Raw genomic sequence first — 24,786 nt, 5'->3', positions numbered from 1 at the left:
ACCGGTCCCCTCTGTTCGCGTCTGGCATTGTGACAGAAATTGTCGGTCCTCTGCGATCGTGTCAACATTGTGGCATGAACCATCAGCTATTACATTATGAATAAAATGGTTGTTTATGTCATAAGAGGTTTCCCATGCTGTGCAGAACCAGGGGACCCATCAGTTTGGGAATCAGAAGGGGCCTGAGCTGCCACTGAAACATCTTGATGGTGGGTTTTCCCTTTAGCTCTGTTTGGATCTCATTTTGGGCTATGTCACAAGTATATGCAAGGCCGGCTCCAGGTTTATGCAGAACCTTGGACGGAGTCCCATTAGGCCTCTCTTTTTCAATAACAAGAGCTATACTTGATTTATTTTTCAGTCTTTAGGGTTGTACGGGGGTCTTTTGGTTTGTGGTACGAGATGTCATATTTAACATTAGCATTTTGGGGTCTATTCGATCTTCTTATCACTTTTCATTCATTTTTTGGGGGAAGAACGCAGAATTGTAAATTTGGCAATTTTGATTTTTTATTTTAATTTTGGAGCTCACCATATATTTAATTCATTAGGACAGTTACGCGTAGTGATGTTCAATTTTATTTTTTAATTTTATTTACATTACGGAATAAAGAATTGATATGAACTTTCATTTTGCTTTTAATTTTCTCTAAATATTTTTAACTAGATGGTGGCCCGATTCTAACGCATCGGGTATTCTAGAATATGTATGCGTATTGTATAGCACAGCTCACGTAGTATATTGCACAGCCCACGCAGTACATTGCGCAGCCCACGCAGTACATTGCTCAGCCCACGCAGTACATTGCGCAGCCCACGCAGTACATTGCGCAGCCCACGCAGTACATTGCGCAGCCCACGCAGTACATTGCGCAGCCCACGTTGTATATTGCGCAGCCCACGTTGTATATTGCGCAGCCCACATTGTATATTGCGCAGCCCACATTGTATATTGCGCAGCCCACGTTGTACATTGTGCAGGCCACTTAGTGTAGTGCACAGCCCACTTAGTATATTGCGCAGCCCGTTGTATATTGCGCAGCCCACTTAGTATATTGCGCAGCCCGTTGTATTTTGCGCAGCCCACGTAGTATATGGCGCAGCCCACGTAGTATATTGCGCAGCCCACGTTGTATATTGCGCAGCCCACTTAGTATATTGCGCAGCCCGTTGTATTTTGCGCAGCCCACGTAGTATATGGCGCAGCCCACGTAGTATATTGCGCAGCCCACGTTGTATATTGTGCAGCCCACGTTGTATATTGCGCAGGCCACGTTGTATATTGAGCAGCCCATGTATATAGCAATGTGGGCATGATATCCCTGTTAAAAAAAAAAAAAGAATTAAAATAAAAAATAGTTATATACTCACCTTCCGTTGGCGCCTGGATCCAGGAAGTGGTTACCAACGCTTGGGATCCACCGAAGCTCCGCCGAGCTGCTCACGCAGGCCGCCATCTTCCATTCCCAGGATGCATTGCGAAATTACCCAGAAGACTTAGCGGTCTCGCGAGACCGCTAAGTCTTCTGGGTAATTTCGCAATGCAGCGCCGGGAATGGAAGATGGTGGCCGCTGCGAGCGGCTCGGCGGACTACGGAGTGTGAGTATAGCAGGTTTTTTGTTTTTTTATTATTTTTAACATTACATTTTTTTACTATTGATGCCGCATAGGCAGCGTCAATAGTAAAAAATTGGGGACACACAGGGTTAATAGCGGCGGTTACGGAGTGAGTTACCCGCGGCATAACACGGTCCGTTACCGCCGGCATTAACCCTGTGTGAGCGGCGACCGGAGGGGAGTATGCGGGCGCTGGGCAGTGAGTGCGGGGAGTAAGGAGCGGCCATTTTCTTCCGGACTGTGCGCGTCGCTGGTTGGTCGTGGCAATGGTCGTGGGCGTTTTGCCACGACCAATCAGCGACTTGGATTCCATGACAGACAGAGGCCGCGACCAATGAATATCCGTGACAGAAGGACAGACAGACGGAAGTGACCCTTAGACAATTATACAGTAGATTGCTTTTTACATTATTTATGAGTCCCTCTAGGGGACTGAACCTGCGATCACTTGAAGAATACATTACAGTACTGTGATATTGCAGTGTATCGTACCTGAGGTCAGCCTTGGGTATACTGCCTGTGCAGAAGAGGATTCATTACCCTTTGGTCCTTCACCATCATCCAGTCTAGGAGGGGGCACCAGGGGGACCTCTACACAGATCACAAGGGTAAGCAATGGGAGTAATAAGGATTTCATATGTAGATATACAGCAATTTAAGTGTTTTTGTTGTTTTTTCAGTGAAAGCAGCCAACCTTTTCATTTTGACTAAACGGGGCATTAGGAAGACAACCCATTGATATGAATGAGCACTGTGTAATGCTTCATTTCTCCTGTGGGGGCACTGCAGGAAAATTAAACACTTCCAAGTTTCCCCAGATTAGCGCTGATTGCTGGAGGTCTCAGCAACGGGACACTTTGGGATCTACCTAATGTCAACTGACCCTTATAGCATCTCGGGAATAATCCAATATCCTGACTTGATCTGATCTTCAACCATATATACACTACCGCCACCTGGCATCCAAAGCAAAGAACATTATCATTGTGTCTATTGCCACTTGTTGACAATCATTGCACCTTCTTTTTCATTTTCTTCTACTTTTCTGTGAGGGCAGCACTTTTCCGCCCTGGACAGTCCTCTGAAAAGACGCAAATTAAAGGACACCAGTTTGTCTTTGTTGGGGAGTTAATACTATTTTTTTTTTCAGATTTACGAGTTTTGGCAGCCCCAGACTTCCAGATGCTGTATCTGAAAGTTTTGTTCGCACAGTGGTGGGTTGTCGAAAGTTTCACAGTGCTCCGTCCTCCCGTTATTCAGATCAGCGTCGACACACAGGGCCTGTCCGCCGCCGCCCCCTGAAACAAAATACACAGATTTTTATTTTTTATTATTTTTTTAACGAAAATGTCTTTTGCAAGAAATGTGAATGTAACCATTCTAATAATCCCGCATGGAACAAAAATTGACATTTACTTTGACCAATTTTTTAATAAAAAAAAAAAAAAGAAAACAAAATCCTTTAAAAACTTGCAAAAATTAGATAAATTGAAACTCCCCAGGAGTTACTTACTCCAGGAGGGGGGACTGTAGAAAAAAAAGTGACATTTGGCAAAAGTAGCATTTCTTGAATCTGCCTACAACATCTGGATAAGCAAAGTTGCTAAGAAAAAAATAATAATAAAAAAGACGTAAAACAGAAAGACAACTGAAAAAGTGACACAAAATGTACAGAGAATAAGGAACCAATACTAAAGCCACTAAAAATAGAGGAAATTAGTCCAGAAAAGTGGAGAAACAGCACAAGAGCTGAAGTACATTAGAAAGTTACAGAAATTCTAATTATATAGTGATTGAACATCAGTTATGTAGGGTGGAGAGCCACGCTAAGGCCGGGGTCACACTAGACCGTAATACGGACGAGTGCTATGCGATAAAAAAATCGCATAGCACTCGGCCCAATGTTAATCTATGGTTCAGCTCCCATCATCCGATATTTTCTCCACCGTATTTCGGATCCGAGGGAACTCGCAGCAGGCTGCGATTGTCAGCGTATCTCGGCCGAGACTCGCCAATGCAAGTCTATGGGTGCGAGAAAAAATCGGATTACACACGGACCATGCGTGTGCATTGCGAGAAATACGCAGCGGTGTTCTATAGAAAAGCCGGTAATTCAATTGCCGGCTTTGCATTTCTCCTTCACAAACCCGACAGGATATGAGACATGGTTTACATACAGTAAACCATCTCATATCCCCTTTTTTTTTGCATATTCCACACTACTAATGTTAGTAGTGTGTATGTGCAAAATTTGGCCGCTGTAGCTGCTAAAATAAAGGGTTAAATGGCGGAAAAAATTGGCGTGGGCTCCCGCGCAATTTTCTCCGCCAGAATGGTAAAGCCAGTGACTGAGGGCAGATATTAATAGCCAGGAGAGGGTCCATGGTTATTGGCCCCCCCGTGGCTAAAAACATCTGCCCCCAGCCACCCCAGAAAAGGCACATCTGGAAGATGCGCCTATTCTGGCACTTGGCCACTCTCTTCCCACTCCCGTGTAGCGGTGGGATATGGGGTAATGAAGGGTTAATGCCACCTTGCTATTGGAAGGTGACATTAAGCCAGATTAATAATGGAGAGGCGTCAATTATGACACCTATCCATTATTAATCCAATTGTATGAAAGGGTTAAAAAAACACACACACACATGATTTAAAAGTATTTTAATGCAATAAACACAGCGGTTGTTTTAATAATTTATTGATGTCTCAATCCATTTTCAGACCCTCGCTTGGCAAAACAATAAACACACAATATACATACCCTCTCTGATGTCCTATCACGTCCCACGAGGTAATCCATCTGGAGGGGTTAACTAATATTACAGGCATGAGCTGCGATAAACCACTCGCTCGTGCCTGTAATCCCCGGGTGCTGAAAGGAAAGCAGTGATCTATACTTACATTCAGTCGCGGTGAGGCGCCCCTGCTGGATGTTCTCATGAACTGCAGCCTGGGAACTTTTTCCCACGCTCCAGGTCATATGAGGACATCCACCAGGGGGCGCATCACCGCGACTGAAGGAAATGTAGGTCAATGACCTATAGTAAGACGGTTAACTCCCTCTTCACGGACCCACGCCCGCTAGCTGTGCCTATACCCCCAGCTAGCTAGACTGCCGACACATCCTACCCTCAGCCCAGAGAGACTTCCTCACTGGGTAGTGACTAGGATAGAGTACGGACCTTTGCTCCGCTCACCACCGCGGAGGCACCACCTAGTCCCATCCTTGCGGGCTCTGCTGAGGACTGGCCCGTGCCTGTGGCTGTGTCCGCTGGACTATGTACTTCTACTGCGGCCTTGCTCACTGAACTCTCTACTTCTTCTTCTGTGCCGCCGGCGCCGAGCATCACCTCTGCCCCACTATGCACAGGGATCAGGAGATCACGTGCCAAAGAACCCGGAAGATTCGTTGTCGCAAGGAGAAAGTGCATCACTCATCTGCGGGACCGGACCGGAGACATCTCGTGCCGCCAAGGGATCTTCCAGCCACCTTCCTCCAGCGTACAGAGACTGATAAGTTAACCTGTTATATTCTTATGCATTTTGACTTCTCCCATTCTCTAATCACATCCCTTACCCCCCTGCTTGTACCATTACTGTTCCTATACATAAAGAACCTGTTAACCCTTGCTCTACCTCCTGTGTGTCACTGCATCCTACGCACCTGCTAGCATCATACAGTTACATAAAAATGGAGAAGCCCTTTAAGAAAGAAAGGACTCTCAGCAATGCGATCCATCAGATTTATTAGAAGTCCTGTCTTACCTATTATAAAGCCTTGGCCGTTTCCGGACATAAACATGGAGGCGGTTTTAGACGGTAGTTGGAAATGTCGGACAGAAAGGAACGGAGATAAGTGGTTTGGGATTCCTTCACCTGGGACAGTCAGGAAGCTTGTCGACTGGGAAGGACTGCTGGGAGCTGAAGTTATCGTAACAGACCGATGTCGGGGGGTTGGTGAGAGTCGGGCTCCATAAGAGTAAGATCGGGGTCTAGAGCGTGGCGAAGGAGGGGCAGTCTTCACCATTTCTGGTTTCTTCACCACCACCCACTCATACCTCTCCATGTCTGGGCGAATCTGCAAAGAAAATAGACATGTCTTTAAGGGTTTATTTCTAAAAGAAGAAGTTTACCCCATCCATAGGATGAGTGGTAAATTGCTGATCACTGAAGGTCCGATCCCTTGGACCTCCAGAGATCTTGATTTTGGGAACACTGAGAATGATACCTGAACAGAGCACAGGAGAGCACATATTGGACATATTGTCCCAATGCCTGTGGGACAGCCATAGAAAGCCCCTATGGATGGATGTTAATTTTTTTTTTTTTTCGGGGGGAGAAGAATGCCCCATCTTTCAATTTTAAAGGACTGGTCACTCACAGTAAACACAAAGCATTCCCCGGTTCCAAAAAATGACGACACCTGTCCGCAGCTTTTCTTTCGTTCATTCCAGTCGGTGGAGAGGTAGGCGCCACATACCTGAGGAGGAGAAGTGAGAGAGAGGCATTATTATACAAGGCCGCTCTGAAATCACTGACGCTTAGGTGGAGGGTTCTAGTTTAGGTTTTGCACTTGAGCAGACCACAGTCCTGGAAAACTACCCGGGAAAATTGGGAAACAAGTCAACAAGCTTTAAGCCCGAAAATGTCTAGAAATTTTCAAGCAAATCTGCAGCTGCTCATCGGAGCAGTAGGTTTTCATTTTTTACTTTTCAGAATTTTGGCACAATGATCAATTTTATAGACTATAAGAAATAGAAAGGCTAGAAATAAGAGTAATTTTTTCTTATGCTGTGATTAGAATTTTGATGACCGTTGACCTTCCAATAGTCCTGGAGGTGAAAAAGAGCATGAAACCATCTCCAGTTTTTTATCCCATGGCTTTGTGCATACAGCGTCGTTTAAAACCAGAAGAACCCAACGCGTTTTGACAAACAGAAGAAGCTTCAGGAAACTCTTTTGAGTTGCTTTTTTTTTATTATGGTTTTCTATGATTTATTTATTTTTTACTGTCGTGTTTTTCCATTCCATTGAATAATTAAGAAACCACCAGCGTTTTCTTAAGCCAAAACCCTGGCAAAAATGTCCAAATATTTTCTGGTCGTCTTCTGAGCTTTCTCATTGACTTGCAAAGTAAAGTAGAGGGGCTCTTCCAAGCGGAAAACGCCAGAAGAATTTACGTCACTATTTTTACCCCTTGACATTTTTAGAAACCTGAAGCTGTTAAAAGGCGCCTTAAAGCCTGAACACCGTGTCATTTGTACATAGAATGTTTATTCTTGTCACTGTTTTTATAGTTTTTTTCAGGTGGTTTCTGCCTGAAAATGACATCTTGTGCACATATTTTTATGTAGGAAAATAATAGGTTTTCTACCTCATTTGCAGTCGTCTTGATGAGGAGGACCGTGGGCTCCATGCCTTCACAATGTGAATAAAATCTGCAATCAGAGGCAATGTCATTAGATCTAAATTCTGCATTTGCAGGTAAAGAATAAAAAAAAAATAATAGGAGAAGCTGTGATTTTATACAAGTTTGACAATTTACATAATGAACCTCTTAAAGGGACCTGCCACATCTCTAAAGTAGGCAACATTTAAGGGTTTAACCATATCCTTTCTGCTTACAAAGTCCAGCCCCAACTTCCATTCTTTCTTTACTTCTCCCATGTGACCTTTATGTAGCAGGTCATTGGCTATAAAAAAAAAAAAAAAAAAAAAAAAAAAAAAAATTATATCATAAATGGGTATTGTTGGATAGAGCTTATGAATACAAGAAATTTTACAATTTACTGCTTATTAAATTTGTTATCCGTTCTTGAGATATTAACACTTTTCTTCTGTTTTAACCCCTTAGTGACAAAGCCAATTTGCAGCTTAATGACAGGCTAATTTTTACAATTCTGACCACTGTCACTTTATGAGGTTATAACTCTGGAACACTTTAACGGATCCCACTAATTCTGAGAATATTATTTCGTGACATATTGTACTTCATGTTAGTGGTAAAATGTCTTCGATATGACTTACGCTTATTTATGAAAAAAACAGAAATATGGCGAAAATTTTTAAAATTTCACAATTTTCAAACTTTTCATTTTGATGCCCTTAAATCAGAGAGATGTGTCACACAAAATAGTCAATAAATAACATTTCCCACATGTCTACTTTACATCAGCACAATTTTGGAAACAACATTTTTTTTTGTTAGGAAGTTCTAAGGTTTAAATGTTGACCAGCGATTTCTCATTTTTACAACAATATTTACAAAACCATTTTTTTAGGGACCACCTCACATTTGAAGTCACTTTGAGGGGTGTACATGACAGAAAATACCCAAAAGTGACACCATTCTAAAAACTGCACCCCTCAAGGTGCTCAAAACCACATTCAAGAAGTTAATTAACCTTTTACGTGCTTCACAGGAACTGAAGCAATGTGGAAGGAAAAAATGAACATATAACTTTTTTTCACACACATTTTATTTCAGAACCAGTTTTCTTATTTTCACAAATGTAAAAAGAGAAAATCAACCATAAAACTTGTTGTTCAATTTCTCCTGAATATGCGGATACCCCATATATGGAGGTAAACCACCGTTTGGGCGCAACCACACCTCTAACCCCAACACACCCCTAACCCTAATCCCAACCCTAACCCCAATACACCCCTAACCTCAACATACCCTTAACCATAACTCTAACCACAAACCTATCCCTGACACAGCCCTAACCCCAACCCTAATCCCACCCGTAGACGTAATCTAAACCCCAACCCTAAATAACGTTAGCCCCAACCCTAGCCCAACTCACTTTAGTCCAACTCTAACCCTAATAAAAAAATGGAAATAAATATATATTTTTTATTTCATTATTGTTCCCTAACTAAGGGGGTGATAAAGGTGGGTTTTATTTACTTTTTTTTTATTTTGATCACTGTGATATGGTCTATCACAGTGATCAAGGTGAAACAATAGGAAAAATCTCCTATTGTTGCCGGGTGACACCATTATCTTACAGGAAGAAGAAGCCAGCAGCCGTGGGGGGAAGCAGGGACACTGGCAGGTACCAGGGGGGGGGGGGAATCGGGGACCCTATTTCTCTCTCCTCTGATGTGCGATCACATCAGAGGAGGAAGAAATTAAATGGCAAATTGGCCTTTTTTTTGCGGTCGCCGTTATACAGTTAATTACGGCGATCGTAACCCCGAGGTTGGTAAAAAACAACCTGAATCATGTTCTCTGGGGTCTCGGCTACCCAGGGCAGCCGAGACCCTGGAGAAATTCCGACTCTGGAGGACGCTATACATTTTTTCCACAGCGGCGTTAAAAAGCGGCGCAATGGTTTAAGTACCCTTAATTGCCGCTGTGAAAACGCGTATCGACGGTCGTTAAGGGGATAAAGCTGGTTGTCTTGGAGACCGACCAATGCTGCTAGACAGTAGAACAGGTATAGTGCTTACTGTATATATTCTTTTCTATTGGGCTTGTAAGCGCTATTTTGCAGCTGGCCAGGTTTGCTGCAGCACGCTGTTACCTCCTAATCTCAGCCAGCAGCAGCTCTGTGCTTACAAGCTATACAACAGGGGTGGTCGGTCTCCTAGGCACCGAGCTGTAAACTAAAGAAAAGTGTTAAGATCTTAAGAAGGGCTGCAAGTGTTAATAAGCAATAAATCGCAAAAGTGCTTGATATGAGCACCATCCGGCAATATATATATATATATATATATATATATATATATATATATATATGTATATATATATATATATATATATATATATATATATATATATATAGGATTAACCCTTTAAAGTAAAAATAAAACTTTTAGTTTGTGTTGCCATATTCTTTACTTTTCAGTACATTTTATTTCTACTATTATGAGGTACATGCATTTTTTGGAGAGTTTTTTTTTGTTTGTGGTATTTTAATTTAGTTCAGCTCATTCCAGGTGTGACTTTATTTTTTTTGCTATTTTTATTTTCTTTAGGGACCCTTATTAAGCTCCAAACGGCTATAACACCCCATTCTGCACCCCGCAATAGCATCACATGTCCTAATGAGATTACAGAGGGTCCAACCTTGCCTAACCATCTAAATGCCACAGTCACTATTAAATGGTGCAGCTAAAGGTGTTACGCTGTTGCAACCAGAGCTGACCTGTTGCAGTTACAGGCTGGTGCCAGCTGTATAACACAGCTCAGCTCCTACTTCACATGTCTGGAAAGGGTTAGGATAAGACATTCCTACCACAGAAACAGGACAGGAGGAAATGCCAGCACTGAGTGTTCTCCTGCCAGCCCTGACCCTCTTATATTGACTACTGGCAGCCACCACTAGGGGGAGCTCGCAGATTCAGACAGTAATTATCAAATTCAATAAATAAATGTGAGCTCCCTCTAGTGGTGTATAATAAAATGTATCCTATTAGAAAAATCAGAGGTCCCCTTTAAATAGATAAGGCACCTGCACTATGCATAAAACTGTACCCCAAAGCGTTTGTTTAACATGCGCTAATCGCTGCTCACTTGCTTTTTATGCAGCAGGGAATTTTGGATAGATTTCAAAACTTTAAAAGGAGCAACCTTTTTTAAAAAAAACCTTTAGCAGCTCATCTCCCAAATTTTCTGTCTTTCAGATAGATACAAACAATTTTGGGATTTATTCGACTATTTTATTTTGGGGATTGACCTTTGTAGCTTTGTATAAATTGTAAGAAAAATAGAAGACGACTTAAGAATCCTGAACAAAACGAATCCTGTCATATCAGTGCATTTAGTGCCCCCTGGTGGAGAAATTCAAAATTGCGGATCATGCCTGATAACTTGTTTCCAGAGGTGTTTGGCAGTGGCTTTCTCCACTCTCCCAGTCGAAAACCTTCAGCTTGTTATGCAAATAGATGAAGGCTGACTCTCTGAAGACTCTTGTCATGCCCATGGTATAGATCGGACAACCCAGATCTCACCAGTTATTGCTGCTGTGAATAAAGAAGGGCTATTAGGACTGAATTTGTTAAATTGATTAAAAGGGATCTGTATGTAGGATCAGCCGTCTATATGGGCATGTAGGTCATAGGAATGAATAAAATGATATCTTAATATCTGTGATGTGATATTTTATTCCAAAGAAATCAACATTTTTCTTAATATGTAAATGAGCTGTTAAGATCTATGGATCGGATATAGATCTCCCCTAGAATCTATCTCCAAAGCTTATTTTAAATCAAAGGGGCATTATCAGTGTGTGACATGTAGATCAGGAGACTGTCAGTCATTACATGTCTCACTCTGATAACACCTCCTTTTAAATAATCTCTGGAGGCATAGTCTCAGGGAGATCTATGTCCAGTCCATAGCTCTTAAAAGCTCATTTACATATTAAGAAAACTGGATTTCTCTGGAATAAGAAGTCGGTTCACAACTATCAAAGTATCATTTTATTCAGCCTTCTATGATCTACATACATACAGATGGCTTAGAAGGGTTGATCCTACCAACAGATTACCTTTAAATCTATGCCCCCAAGGAGCAATTAAATGAATTCAACATTAGGGGTGTTGGGGCTTCAGAGACGATACATGATCTGACTTCAGAGGTGAATTGACTGTATGTAAAATAAGTTCTTTTTCTTTTACCTTTTTTAATTAGTTATATTTTAACCCCTTTCCGACATCGGGCGTAATAGTACGCCGATGTCGGACTCCCTTTGATGTGGGCTCCGGCACTAAGCCCACATCTTGTCTGGCACATGTCAGCTGTTTTGAACAGCTGACATGTGCCTCTAACAGCCGCGGGTGGAATCACGGCCCACCTGCGGATGTTAACTAGTTAACTATCTCTGACAGCGGCATTTAACTCTCACTTCCGGCAAGTGTGTTGGAAATCCGGCCCATCGGTGAACCTGTCACGTGATCGCGGGTCACCGATGAGTTGGCATGACAACCACAGGTCTCCTGCAGACCTCTATGGTTGTTGATGCCAGATTGCTGTGAGCGCCGCCCTGTGGTCGGCGCTGATAGCAACTCAGCAATTCAGCTACATAGAGGCGATCTGAACATCGCCTCTATGTAGCAGAGCCAATCAAGTTGTGCCATCTTCTAGCCTACCATGGAGGCTATTGAAGCATGGCAAATGTAAAAAAAAAATGTTATTTAAAAATATGAAAAAAATAAAAAAGTTAAAATCACCCCCCTTTCGCCCCATTCAAAATAAAACAATAAAAAAAATACACATATTTGGTATCGCCACATTCAGAATCGCCAGATCTATCTATATAAACAAAAATTAACCCGCTAAACAGCGTAGCGATAAAAAAAGTCAAAATTCCAGAATTACTTTTTTTGGTCACCGCGACATTGCATTAAAATGCAATAACGGGCGATCAAAAGAACGTATCTGCACCAAAATGGTATCATTAAAAATGTCAGCTCGGCACTCAAAAATTAAGCCCTCAACCGACCCCAGATCATGAAAAATGGAGACGCTATGGGTATCGGAAAATTGCGCAATTTTTTTTTTTTTAGCAAATTTTGGAATTTTTTTTCACCACTTAGATAAAAAAAGAACCTTAAAAGTAAAAAATGTTTGGTGTCTATGAACTCGTAATGACCTGGAGAATCATAATGGCAGGTCAGTTTTAGCATTCAGTGAACCTAGCAAAAAAGCCAAACAAAAAAAACAAGTGTGGGATTGCACTTTTTTTTGCAATTTCACCACACTTTGAATTTTTTCCCCATTTTCTAGTACACGACATGGCAAAACCAATGATGTCGTTCAAAAGAACAACTCGTCCTGCAAAAATAAGCCCTCACATGGCTTATTTTTTGGCAAAAAACGAAAAAAGCTCTGAGGGTTAAGAGGTTAAAATGCAGCCATCTTACAGCTCTGCCTCCCAGAAGTCCACGGTGCAACATTTTTAATGAAACCCAATTGCAAAAAAATATTCTTAGCCCAAAATACATGCATTACCATGAAGGTATTCATATCCTTTAAGCTTCAGGCTACACTCTATGTATGTTTTCTGATAAGGAGACTCCTTCCTGATTCTATATAATAGTTGACCTATGTGCACTTCAGAGCTTCTAGTCTTCTGCTAGTCCTAGTCTTTTGCCAGTCCTAGTCTTCTGCCAGTCCTAGTCTTCTGCCAATCCCAGTCTTCTGTCAATCCCAGTCTTCTGTCAGTCCTAGTCTTCTGTCAGTCCTAGTCTTCTGTCAGTCCTAGTCTTCTGTCAGTCCTAGTCTTCTGTCAGTCCTCGTATTCTGCCAGTCTTAGGGTACCGTCACACAGTGCCATTTTCATCGCTACGACGGCACGATTCGTGACGTTGCAGCGTTGTATGATTATCGCTCCAGCGTCGTAGACTGCGGTCACACGTTGCAATACACGGCGCTGGAGCGATAATTTCATGACGTATTTGCGATGTAGAAGCCGTTGGTTACTGTGCGCACATCGTATACAACCTGTGTCACACGATGCAATCATGCCGCCGCAGCGGGACACTAGACGACGAAAGAAAGTTTCAAACGATCTGCTACGACGTACGATTCTCAGCGGGGTTCCGGATCGCAGTAGCGTGTCAGACACTACGATATCGTAACGATATCGCTAGAACGTCACGAATTGTGCCGTCGTAGCGATGAAAATGGCACTGTGTGACGGTACCCTAAGTCATCTGCTATGAGCTGCATGTACACAGTCATAGTTAGCAAGTTAGCAGTTTTTGGTTATCTCCACACTCGCAGTGCTTACCACTGATAGCATACATAAAGCAGAATAGCTGAACAAGACGTTAACTTCCATTACACAATTACAGTCCCGCATGCAAAAATATATTCAGCAATGTTCTTCTCTAATCCCTATTTCCGGTCCTTGATAAATGTATTTTTGTTTGACTCCTGGCAGTGGAGTGGCGATAGATTATAGCTGCATTTTAGACAAGCAGCTCTGCAAGAGGAACTCAGGCATTAAATTGCTTTTTTCCCTCATAGAGGGCTATCTCTAAAAAAGCAATGCCAAATAGGAAGTCTGGGGATAAATGACTGGGTACAAATCATGCTATTTTTGGGAAACTAAGCAGTCAGACCTAGGGTGCACCATTATTAAGACTTTCCTGCACCTTCAGGGTGACTCGGAGAAGGCGGGTGGGCTACATATGATGGTTAATATACTATATCACCATTACCTAGAACAATAGAGTGCTAAGAGGGTGCCAAACATAATAATTAGCATTTATGTACACCCCAAAAGATGAGAAATTTGATTTGTGCTGTCTGAGTCTGTCATCCAGTCTAGTCCTACATGGCAAACAATCTTCACTTCCGGCATCCTCACCATAGGTGCCCATTGCACTTACCAGGCCCCATGACCATATGACGTACATCGTGCTGTGACATCATGTTGTTGTGGAGCTTAGTAAGCGCCAGAGGCGGCCAGTCAGAAATGGACATGAGCTACCATGGAGGACCGGATAGGACACCAGGACAGGACAGAGCAAATTGAACTGCCCATCTCTAACATGACCCATCTGATTAGAACATAATAGCTCATGCCGAATTAGCAAATATTACAGTCCCTATGGATAGGGAGAGTCAAAAGGTAGTCGCCGCCTCTACAGTAGGTTTGCCCCTTGTCTCCATCTAACCGGTCGTGGTGATCGTTACCCTTTGTAGATGTTTGATTAGCGACGTTACCTCTGCAGACTATAGCCGTGCTCCAGGGTAGAAAACAACAGAACTGGGGGGTACAGTGAGTAGCGTTCAGGAATCCACGACCACAACACCCTCATTTCATGGGACGTTACGATTTCCGAGGTGAAATTTGAGATGTCTACGGACATGTGAACCGGTTGCCTATCAGAAAACAGGACACAGTTAATGCTAAGTCAACGCTACCTCAATCTACAAGACGAGTCATTGCGCATCTCTATATAGCTATAAAATCCACCATATCTAATGAGCCCATACTCGATAAGGTTAATTACACTAAAAAAAGGGCTAGAACCTGTGCCACACACTAACCATGCTACCTAGATAACATTGGTAGAGGTCCACAAGTCGGGATCCCTAAAATGAACTGCAGGCAAAAAGTACCCCTGCTTATCACGTAAGAACGTGGTACCAAAGATAGAATTACACTTGAAATATCCATTCACCTTCGTTGAATGACGGTGATCCCACTCTGTGATAAAGCCTTACTGTTAGCCATGTGTAGAAGCCAGATCTCCTTGTGGGAGAAAAGCCGAATGCTGAAGGCCTTTTCCAAGAGCTTCTCCACACAAACGTGGCCAGAGATGTTCTTGACGAATTCCTGGATGTCACATTTAATATCCTGCCCCTCATACTCAGCATGGAGTTTGTACTGCTTGAGCAAGGCCAGGGCCACCCGGTACAGAACCTTGTTTCCCTCCAGAAGGAAGATATCAAAGACTCTAACAACGTATTCAAAAGGTAAGTCTCCAAAGATCCACATCAACCAATCTGAGAAGACCTCCGATGAGTTTTCACAATGTGTAGTGACAAACTTATGGCCAGCCTGGCAATACTTTTTGGCTAGGTCACCAAAAGTCATGCTGGAGGCTTCGTTGGACAAGAAGCTTTGTTCAATGTAAGTCTTGTGTGGTTCAGTGCATGAAATAAGGCGGCAAGCCCTTTCGAAGCACTCCGCTTCATCTTCGCTGAAATGCATCAAGAGGGCCACCACAGCGGGCAATGCAGGACAATACGTGATGTCCGGATACTGGTCGCCAATGCATATGAGTATCTTCTTCACAGCAGTTTCACCTCGAACATTAAGGCAGTACATGGGTGTCGTACCACCATCCAAGAATTCAGGCAAGGGCTGATCATTCAGTCCACTTTGCCCAAATAGGCGTTCAGACACATCATGAAAAACAGTTGCAGTAGGTGTAAATATCCGACAATTAATATTTTTGATAATCTGGTTGTAGGCTTGAGCCCGCAGGGCTCTATTTTCACCCCAAGTTCCTTCTCTTGCCATCTTTTTCAGCTCCTTCTGCAATTGAGGAAGTTCTACATGGGAAGTTTTCAGAGGTTCAATCTTATTTGGGAATTGGTCCCAGTCCACAAAATGCCCGCAGTCAGCGTAGGTATTGGTATCGATTTCCCAGACGTCTGCATCTGGTGTAATGATTATCGGTAGTGCACAAGAAATACTCATTTCTGGGAAAGAAGGAGAACATGTTAGACAATAGTTAATCAATTAGTAATTGTTTTTGACAGGTGGTTGCTACATTTTGCCACTGGAGTGGATGTAGTAGTACTGTCAGTAAAAAATAAAAGGTACTAAATTCCCCACCATATAACATTACGTAAAGGGGTTATCTGGCGATGAGCCATTCATTTCTGCACTTGAAGTGACAGGTACCGATGACGTTACACACGTGTTTTTTGGCAGGTATCGTGCACATGACCTGTTCATTCGAATATGACATGTTTACAATACATGATGATCTTGCACGTGTGATCAGACACAAAAAATGCCAAAGGCAAATCTACAAAAGTCTATACACATTAGATTAATGTCGGGTGAACTCGCTAATTTCTGTGGGATTGTCCAACCATATAGTGTGCATGTGGGCCTACCGAATCTCCCCTACCATCCGTATGGGTGCACTACTGACTGTCCTATGACAGATGATATTGAGGAAAAAAAGGATTGGGAAAGTTGAACTATAACTCTTGATTAGTGATGAGCGAGTGTACTCATTGCTCTGGTTTTCCTGAGCACGCTCGGGTGTCCTCTGAGTATTTATGACTGCTCGGAGATTTAGTTTTCATCGCGGCAGCTGAATGATTTACAGCTACTAGCCTGATTGATTACATGTGGGGATTCCCTAGCAACCAGGCAACCCCCACATGTACTCAGCCTGGCTAGTAGCTGTAAATCATTTAGCTGCCGCGATGAAAACTAAATCTCCGAGCAGTCATAAATACTCGGAGGTCACCCGAGCAATGAGTATACTCGCTCATCACTACTCTTGATCCATTTGTTACCTTGGGAGATAGCCAGTGCCAGAGATATTTGAGTGGTCTAAACCCCTTTTCCCATTGAAAACACATGGACGCTTGAGCAATCATGCATGTGTATGGGGGTCGGGAAGAATAACTGTCAGCAAAATGAGCATTCGGTCAAGAGGTATCTAAAGACCACCAAGCATATTAGATTAAAGTTGGCTGAACCTGTTGGGACTCATCAACCATCTGATGTGTATGAAGGGCTTCCCGAGACTCGATACACGGATGATGTCAAGGGAGAAAAGGATAGAGCATGCTGAATTACAAAGTTGGATCCTTTTGTATCCCTGGAAGAAAGGGATGCTGCCAAAGGTGTCTGGCAGTGGCTTACTACACTCCCCCATGAAAAATACATGAACCTTTGGCCGAATTAGCTGTGAATACCTTTGCAGTAAACAAGCCCCATCCCATAAGTAACTCACAACAAATGTGCTGCTGTTTATGGTGAATTTAAGGTCACATTTTGCCCTTGTTTTTGGAACAATCTAATGACAGTAAATACATATTTCTCCTATTTTTTTTATCTTCCTGTGTAGATAGCTTGGGGTTTATTCCATAATCTATAATCCACCTACCAGGTGAGAAAATTGGAGAAGCACAGGTGAGACTGAACCTGGATGGATCCAGTGATCTGCCCAGCTTTAGTACAGAACATGTACGTACAGAAGAACTGTCTAAGAACTGTGCTCTTTGCCCAGGAGACTGGCCACCACTGATAGTCTGCAGAGGTGGCCTGTAACCTAGGCAATGTGCAGTAAACAATATGGATTTTCAGCAGGCTAATCAGCACAAAAAATCTGCAACATGTCAACATACCATTAAAGGTAAGATCCCACTTCACTCATTATCCCAAAAGTCTAAAGCTGAGCTACTTAGAGATATTTACTTGAGTTATCACACTTTATGATGCCCTTACATCTTCATACTCCCTGTTAACTCCTTAAATGCACTGCTAGTCTCTATAAGCAGCTTGTGATCCCAAGGGTGAACCACATTGTGCACCCAGCATTGTGGGATGTTAACGCCTACCATCTTAGTACTCCCTTTATGCCCAGCATGTGTCCTGTGCCTGGACACATAGGAGATCTTTAATTTTCCTAAAATGCAATATATAGACAATTGCAGGTTTCGATCCCTAAAGGGGACTAAAAAATAAAGTAAAAAAAAATAATAGAAGAAAAAAATATAAGAGAAAAAAAAAAATATATATATATATACACATAACATTAAACTTTGTTTAAAACAAAGAAATAAAAATGAAAAACATAAATAAATGTAATATTGCTGTATCAGTAAAATTCGCATCTATCAAAGTAGAAAATTATTTAACCGGACAGGTAAATTCCGTAAAGCAAAAAAAAAAAAAAAAGCCAGATTTTAATTTTGTTATTTCATTGCTGCACCTCTCACAAAAAATGCAATAAAAAATTATCAAAATATTGTACAGTATGAATCCCAAGATGGTACCAATAAAAGCTTCAGCTTGCCTCGCAAAAGCTAAGCCATCATACAGCTTAAATTGATGGAAAAGTGTCTAAACATTTTTTTTTACAAATTTCAGTGAAGCCGCAGAGTGCACGTGCGACCGCAGCTCCATTCATTCTATATGGGTCTGGTGGAAAAAGCCTAGTGCAGCACTCGGCAGCCGTATAAGGAATGAATGGAGCGGCGGTTGAGGATGCGCATTCTAATATTGATAAAACACCCCCACTCTGCTGATCAGTGCAGGTCCCAGCGGTCAGACCCCTACCGATCAGTAAGTTATCATCTCTCCTTCTTACACAGCACAGGTACAGCTGCACCCGCTCTGCAGTGCAAAGCCCCCATCAAACATCTACCTATATCTCAGCTTTCGTGACCTCTTTGAGTGTGAGATAAAAAAAAGTGGAATATTGAGATTAAGCTCAACCACCTCTGAAGATTTCGCTTTCGAGTTGACTAACCCTTTAAATGTATATTAACAGTTAAATAATAGTAAACATTCCTTACCGAAATGAGGGGAGCGCACCAAAATTGCAGCAGTTTCCAGATAGGTCAGAAGCAGAATGTATAAAGACTAAGGTCCCACCTCACCTGTATATTACGAAGAGCAGGTGCCTTCTCCCCACCTCCAGCCGACCGCCCACCCGTCCATCCGCCCACACAGGTCTTGTTTTCTGTTTTTACTGTAGATGAGCTGGGAGATTGCTCTCATGCCTGGTGAGGAGACAGGCAACCACTTCTCAAGGACACTTATCAGGAGCAAATTTCCTCCACTACAAAAAACAACAACAGACATTAGTCACCTCCATAAACAGCCAATTTTACTATCCAACACCTCCACTATTTGTTAGGGGGTGTCCTGCCAGGAAGCGATTTAAAGGGTAACTACATTCAGATACAACATTAGTTATAATTGATGTGGACCTGTCCCGGTGTACATTTGTGAAGAAGGGATCCACACATCTTTCACAACACTGTGATTGAGAGGTGGACGTGTTTATATAACTTTCTGCATTCACTTCTGGAAATTCCCCAAAAAATTAAAAAGCGTGTTCAAGTATTTTTCTAATTCCAGTAAAGGTGAATTGAGTATGTTAAAATCTAACAGCCCAATACTTCTTTCTTCCGACATCAATGCTCAGCTATTTTGAAAGTATCATGGAAAAGAATAGAGTAAGCTGTGCATGTGCAGCCACCTCCCCATTCCAAATTGCACTAGACCCCCTATACACATGCTTGGCTTTCAACACCTAAAAACAAAATGACTGAGCATGTTCAAATCTGACAGCCCAATACTTCTTTCTTCCGACATCAACGCTCAGCTATTTTGAAACTCTCATGGAAGAGAACAGAGTGAGCTGTGAATGTGCAGCTGCCTCTCCTTTCCGAATTTCATTATACCCTCTATATACATTTTAATTGGATTTTCACCCCTAAGAATAAAATAATTGAGCAAGTTGAAATCATTCTACTCGAAGATGGCAGAATTGTTGTTTGCACATGGTAGGTGTCCAGGATCCTACACCACCCGTGGCTCTTACTGTGCCATGGACTTGCAGTTTCATCACTTACTAATGCCATAAATACTAGTGATGAGCGAATATACTCGTTACTCGAGATTTCTCGAGCATGCTCGGGGGTCCTCCGAGTATTTTTTAGTGCTCGGAGATTTAGTTTTTCTTGCCGCAGCTGAATGATTTACATCTGTTAGCCAGCATAAGTACATGTGGGGATTCCCTAGCAACCAGGCAACCCCCACATGTACTGATGCTGGCTAACAGATGTAAATCATTCAGCTGCGGCAAGAAAAACTAAATCTCCGAGCACTAAAAAATACTCGGAGGACCCCCGAGCATGCTCGAGAAATCTCGAGTAACGAGTATATTCGCTCATCACTAGTTATTAATATGTATACACATCCCAACTCTATAGTCAGTACCTTGAACTGGATCCAATGTCGGTTGTCGCCAATAATCTTATAAAGCACTATAAACTGTGATATTTAACAAGCAGTTAATTGTCAGCGAGCTGCCAGGTCTTGGCATCGGACAGGGAGCCCGGTGTCTGCCATTCCCTGGTATAATGCAGCCATTGTTACCCAGAGATGATGCTTATTGTGTCACGTACCATACCACATCGTCCCCGTTACATTCAGAAAATGTGCCGCCACCAGCAGTTCTGTGAAGTAAAGCAACGCGTAAAACAGATGGCAAGAGAGTCTCTGGGACTGTCACACATGACAAGCTTAGGTACCTGGCTCAGCTGCCAGTATCACACATTATAAACCTAAATTGAGTGACTAATACACCATCATACATGATTCACAGCACTTCTGGTCGGTACTAACTATTCCATACCAGGAATAGCTCAGCTGACAGTATCACACATGGTAGGCATAGATACACAGCTCAGCAGACAGTATCACACATGATAGGGTTAGATACACAGCTCAGCAGACAGTATCACACATGATAGGATTAGATACCCAGCTCAGCAGACAATATCACACATGATAGGATTAGATACACAGCTCAGGAGACAATATCACACATGATAGGATTAGATACACAGCTCAGCAGACAATATCACACATGATAGGATTAGATACACAGCTCAGCAGACAATATCACACATGATAGGATTAGATACACAGCTCAGCAGTCAGTATCACATATGATAGGGTTAGATACACAGCTCAGCAGTCAGTATCACATATGATAGGGTTAGATACACAGCTCAGCAGACAGTATCACACTGGATAGAATTAGATACACAGCTCAGCAGACCGTATCACACATGATAGGATTAGATACACAGCTCAGCAGTCAGTATCACATATGATAGGGTTAGACATGCAGCTCAGCAGACAGTATCACACATGATAGGCTTAGATACACAGCTCAGCAGACAGTATCACACTGGATAGGATTAGATACACAGCTCAGCAGACCGTATCACACATGATAGGATTAGATACACAGCTCAGCAGTCAGTATCACATATGATAGGGTTAGACCTGCAGCTCAGCAGACAGTATCACACATGATAGGCTTAGATACACAGCTCAACAGACAGTATCACACAGGATAGGATTAGATACACAGCTCAGCAGACAGTATCACACATGATAGGATTAGATACACAGCTCAGCAGTCAGTATCACATATCATAGGGTTAGACATGCAGCTCAGCAGACAGTATCACACAGGATAGGATTAGATACACAGCTCAGCAGTCAGTATCACACAGGATAGGGTTAGATACACAGCTCAGCAGACAGTGTCACACATGATAGGATTAGATACACAGCTCAGCAGACAGTATCACACAGGATAAGGTTAGATACACAGCTCAGCAGACAGTGTCACACATGATCGGCTTAGATACACAGCTCAGCAGACAGTATCACACAGGATAGGATTAGTTACGCAGCTCAGTAGACAGTATCACACAGGATAGGATTAGATACACAGCTCAGCAGACAGTATCACACAGGATAGGATTAGATACACAGCTCAGCAGACAGTATCACACAGGATAGGATTAGATACACAGCTCAGCAGACAGTATCACACTTGTTAGGATTAGATACACAGCTCAGCAGACAGTATCACACATGATAGGATGATAGGAATAGATACATGGCTCAGCAAACATTATCTTGACTTAGATATATGTAGCTAGATCGGTTGGTACGTGCTGACAGCCCTGCACCTATTCTTGGACATATTGGGACGTATTAGTGTGCTGCATTAATTCCCTTTACATGTCGATAAACTGCTAGCTATTCATTTGCCCATTTTCTAGTGATGCCAGCCAGGCGTTAACTTTATTACAGATCAGTTATGTCCTCTGATAATCACAGCAGTTTCCACGTGTCTGCCATGTTTGTTGTGTAAATTCCCCGGGGGCGGCACATGATGGTGTCATACTCCTCTCCATGTGTCATCTGTGATTATGATCATATGACTGATCCTAAAGTAAAAACGAAAAAAAAAGTCACAAGGGAAATTAGGTGTAATGCTGTGGCTATATAGCTATTATAGAACTACAGATCCCAGCAGCACAGTCACTGGAGTGCATTCTTTTGGCTGTTTGGGTATCCTGTAAAGATGGGGATCCCCATATCTAGAGATGTCCCCCTAGGACAGCCTTTCACTACTGGAATAGAGGGTCCTTGTAAAACTTCGCCTTGGCCTTTAGAAACAACATTCTAAATAAGTTCAGACCCTTAAATTAATTTTAGACCCCCCCGGAATACATTTATTTATATCTTCTATATTACAATCAGACTCTAAATAAATTCAGAGCCAAAACAAGGCCCCCTGAATAGATTTATACCTTAATTAAATCCAGCAACCTAAAATATAGTCAGAAGTCCTATATGAATGGCATACTATTATCAGTCCCCAGACCAGACCACTAAATTAAGTTCAGACTCCAGAACAGATTCCTATATTTATATCAGACTAGAAACAAGACCCCTATATTAATTCAAGACTCTTGATATGATATGAGACCATAGAACAGACCCTTATATTAATATTAGACACCAGACCCCTACATTAATATTAGACCCCAGGTCAGACCCCTTTATTAATGAGACACCAGACCAGACCCTTGCAATAATATGAGACCCCAGAACACACTTCTATATTAATATTAGACCACAGACCAGACTCCTTTATTAACATTAGACCACAGACCTCTATATTAATATTAGACCCAGACCAGACCCCTACATTAATATTAGACCCCAGGCCAGACCCCTATATTAATATTAGACCCAGACCAGACTCCTATATTAATATTAGACCCAGACCAGATCCCTATATTAATATTAGACACCAGTCCAGACCCCTACATTAATATTAGACCCCAGGCCAGAACCCTTTATTGAGACCCCAACCCAGACCCTTGCAATAATATGAGACCCCAGAACACATTTCTATATTAATATTAGACCCCAGACCAGACTTCTTTATTAACATTAGACAACATACCAGATCCCTATATTAATATTAGACCCAGACCAGATCCCTATATTAATATTATAACAAGACCCCTATATTATTAGACCCAGACCAGACCCCTATATTAATATTAGACCCAGACCAGATCCCTATATTAAAATTAGACCCAGACCCCTATATTAATATTAGACCCAGACCAGACCCCTATATTAATATTAGACCCAGACCAGACCCCTATATTAATATTAGACCCCTATATTAATATTAGACCCCTTTAATGAAACTCAAGACCAGACCCCTATATTAATATTAGACCCCAGACTATACCCCTTTAATGAGACTCCAGACCAGACATTCATATTAATATTAGACCCAGACCAGACCCCTATATCAATATTAAACTCCACACCAGACCCCTATAATAACACGAGACCCCAGACCAGACTCCTATATTGATATTGGACCTCAAAGCAGACCTCTATATTAAAACAAAAACCCTAGACCAGACTCTTATATAAAGCCGAGACCCCAGACCAAACCCCTATATTAATAATAGACCCCAGACCCCCATATTAAAATTAAACCTCATACCAGACCCTTATATTAATATTAGATCCCAGACCAGACCCTTACAATAATAAGACGGTGAGACCCCAGATCAGACTCCCATGTTAATATGAGACCCCAGGCCAGACCCTTACAATCAATAATAGGAGACCCCAGACCAGACCCCTAAACCTGTTCAAACTCCTAAAATGACTGCAGGCTAATGCTGCACCTCTCACAGGGGCATTTAGGTGAAAACTAAATATTAATGAGTGGCAGGGTGAAAAAGAGGGTAAAAATAGGGGACCCCAGGGTAAACCAAAGTAACTTACAGATAGTGGGACCATCCAGTTATGACATAACTTTTAACCCATAAAGACCGTTCAAGTTAAAGGGCCAGTTGGGGTGATAATTCTGCGTTTGTCTTTTTCAAGGTTATTCTATATCAAAGTGCACAAATAAAATACATCTATAAATAGAGTAGATATAACACATACTGCCCTGCAGCTGCCGCACACAGCCTGCGCCCTCAGGAAGGGAATTACTAATCTGCTGCAGAGCCGTGTACTCCACAGCAGGGGGCGCTAGTATGTAGACTCACTGTTTTGCGTTCATTCAGTCCCGACTATTTTGACCTGACCGGGTGACCGTCAGTCACGTGATACATACAGGAAGTGTCGCTCTTCTCTGCCGCAGCTATGGATCCTTGGTGGGTGCAGTATTATCCGGATCGTTGTTAATGTCATGTGTTATTATGTATTATCTTGTCTGTCTACTACAACAAGACCCAGCGATGCGTGCGAGTACGGTGCCCAGTAATATGCCAGGCTGGCAATAGTGTTGGTGGGACCTATGTCTAGTATCACTTCACAAGGGCTCTGTATAAATGTTACATTATCCTGCACCCCAAGTGTCAGCGTCATTATCCTGCACCCCAAGTGTCAGCGTCATTATCCTGTACCCCAAGTGTCAGCATCATTATCCTGTACCCCAAGTGTCAGCGTCATTATCCTGCACCCCAAGTGTCAGCGTCATTATCCTGCACCCCAAGTGTCAGCGTCATTATCCTGTACCCCAAGTGTCAGCGTCATTGTCCTGTACCCCAAGTGTCAGCGTCATTATCCTGCACCCCAAGTATC

General features: G+C 42.4%; 2 protein-coding genes across 3 annotated transcripts in view; one reads left to right on the top strand and one right to left on the bottom strand.

Moving 5' to 3' along the window:
• Window positions 1-2,280: 2,280 nt before the first annotated feature.
• On the bottom strand, window positions 2,281-24,213 carry LOC143766119 (TBC1 domain family member 24-like). 2 transcript variants are annotated; one of them, XM_077253555.1, is made up of 9 exons: window positions 24,145-24,213; window positions 20,256-20,306; window positions 18,720-18,901; window positions 14,765-15,791; window positions 14,304-14,462; window positions 6,993-7,056; window positions 6,000-6,098; window positions 5,384-5,696; window positions 2,281-2,916 (listed from the first exon to the last, which is right to left on the bottom strand). In XM_077253555.1, the coding sequence occupies exons 4-9, from the start codon at window positions 15,787-15,789 to the stop codon at window positions 2,771-2,773; spliced, it is 1,806 nt and encodes a 601-aa protein (XP_077109670.1). In that variant the 5' UTR covers window positions 15,790-15,791; window positions 18,720-18,901; window positions 20,256-20,306; window positions 24,145-24,213; the 3' UTR covers window positions 2,281-2,770. The 2 variants fall into 2 exon arrangements, with proteins under 2 accessions (XP_077109670.1, XP_077109668.1); XM_077253553.1 differs by lacking the exons at window positions 20,256-20,306; window positions 24,145-24,213 and having other exon boundaries at window positions 18,636-18,769.
• The window catches only part of STX8 (syntaxin 8), a 265,517-nt gene continuing 264,881 nt past the window's right edge, over window positions 24,151-24,786 (top strand). Inside the window, exon 1 of the mRNA XM_077253556.1 lies at window positions 24,151-24,356. Within this exon, the coding sequence (XP_077109671.1) occupies window positions 24,346-24,356 (11 nt within the window). The 5' untranslated portion in view covers window positions 24,151-24,345. The remainder of the gene's footprint in view (window positions 24,357-24,786) is intronic.

The sequence above is a fragment of the Ranitomeya variabilis genome, chromosome 4 (genome assembly GCF_051348905.1).
Source record: "Ranitomeya variabilis isolate aRanVar5 chromosome 4, aRanVar5.hap1, whole genome shotgun sequence".
NCBI lineage: Eukaryota > Metazoa > Chordata > Amphibia > Anura > Dendrobatidae > Ranitomeya > Ranitomeya variabilis.
This window is presented reverse-complemented; position numbering and strand designations above follow the sequence as displayed.

Coding starts and splice junctions, on each gene's coding strand:
- LOC143766119 (XM_077253555.1), bottom strand. CDS start 15,789: ATGAGTATTTCTTGTGCACTACCGATAATCATTACACCAGATGCAGAC. Junction 7,057..14,303: donor CACGGCTATAGTCTGCAGAG/GTAACGTCGCTA, acceptor CTCTGATTGCAG/ATTTTATTCACATTGTGAAG. Junction 6,099..6,992: donor TCAAGACGACTGCAAATGAG/GTAGAAAACCTA, acceptor TCTCCTCCTCAG/GTATGTGGCGCCTACCTCTC.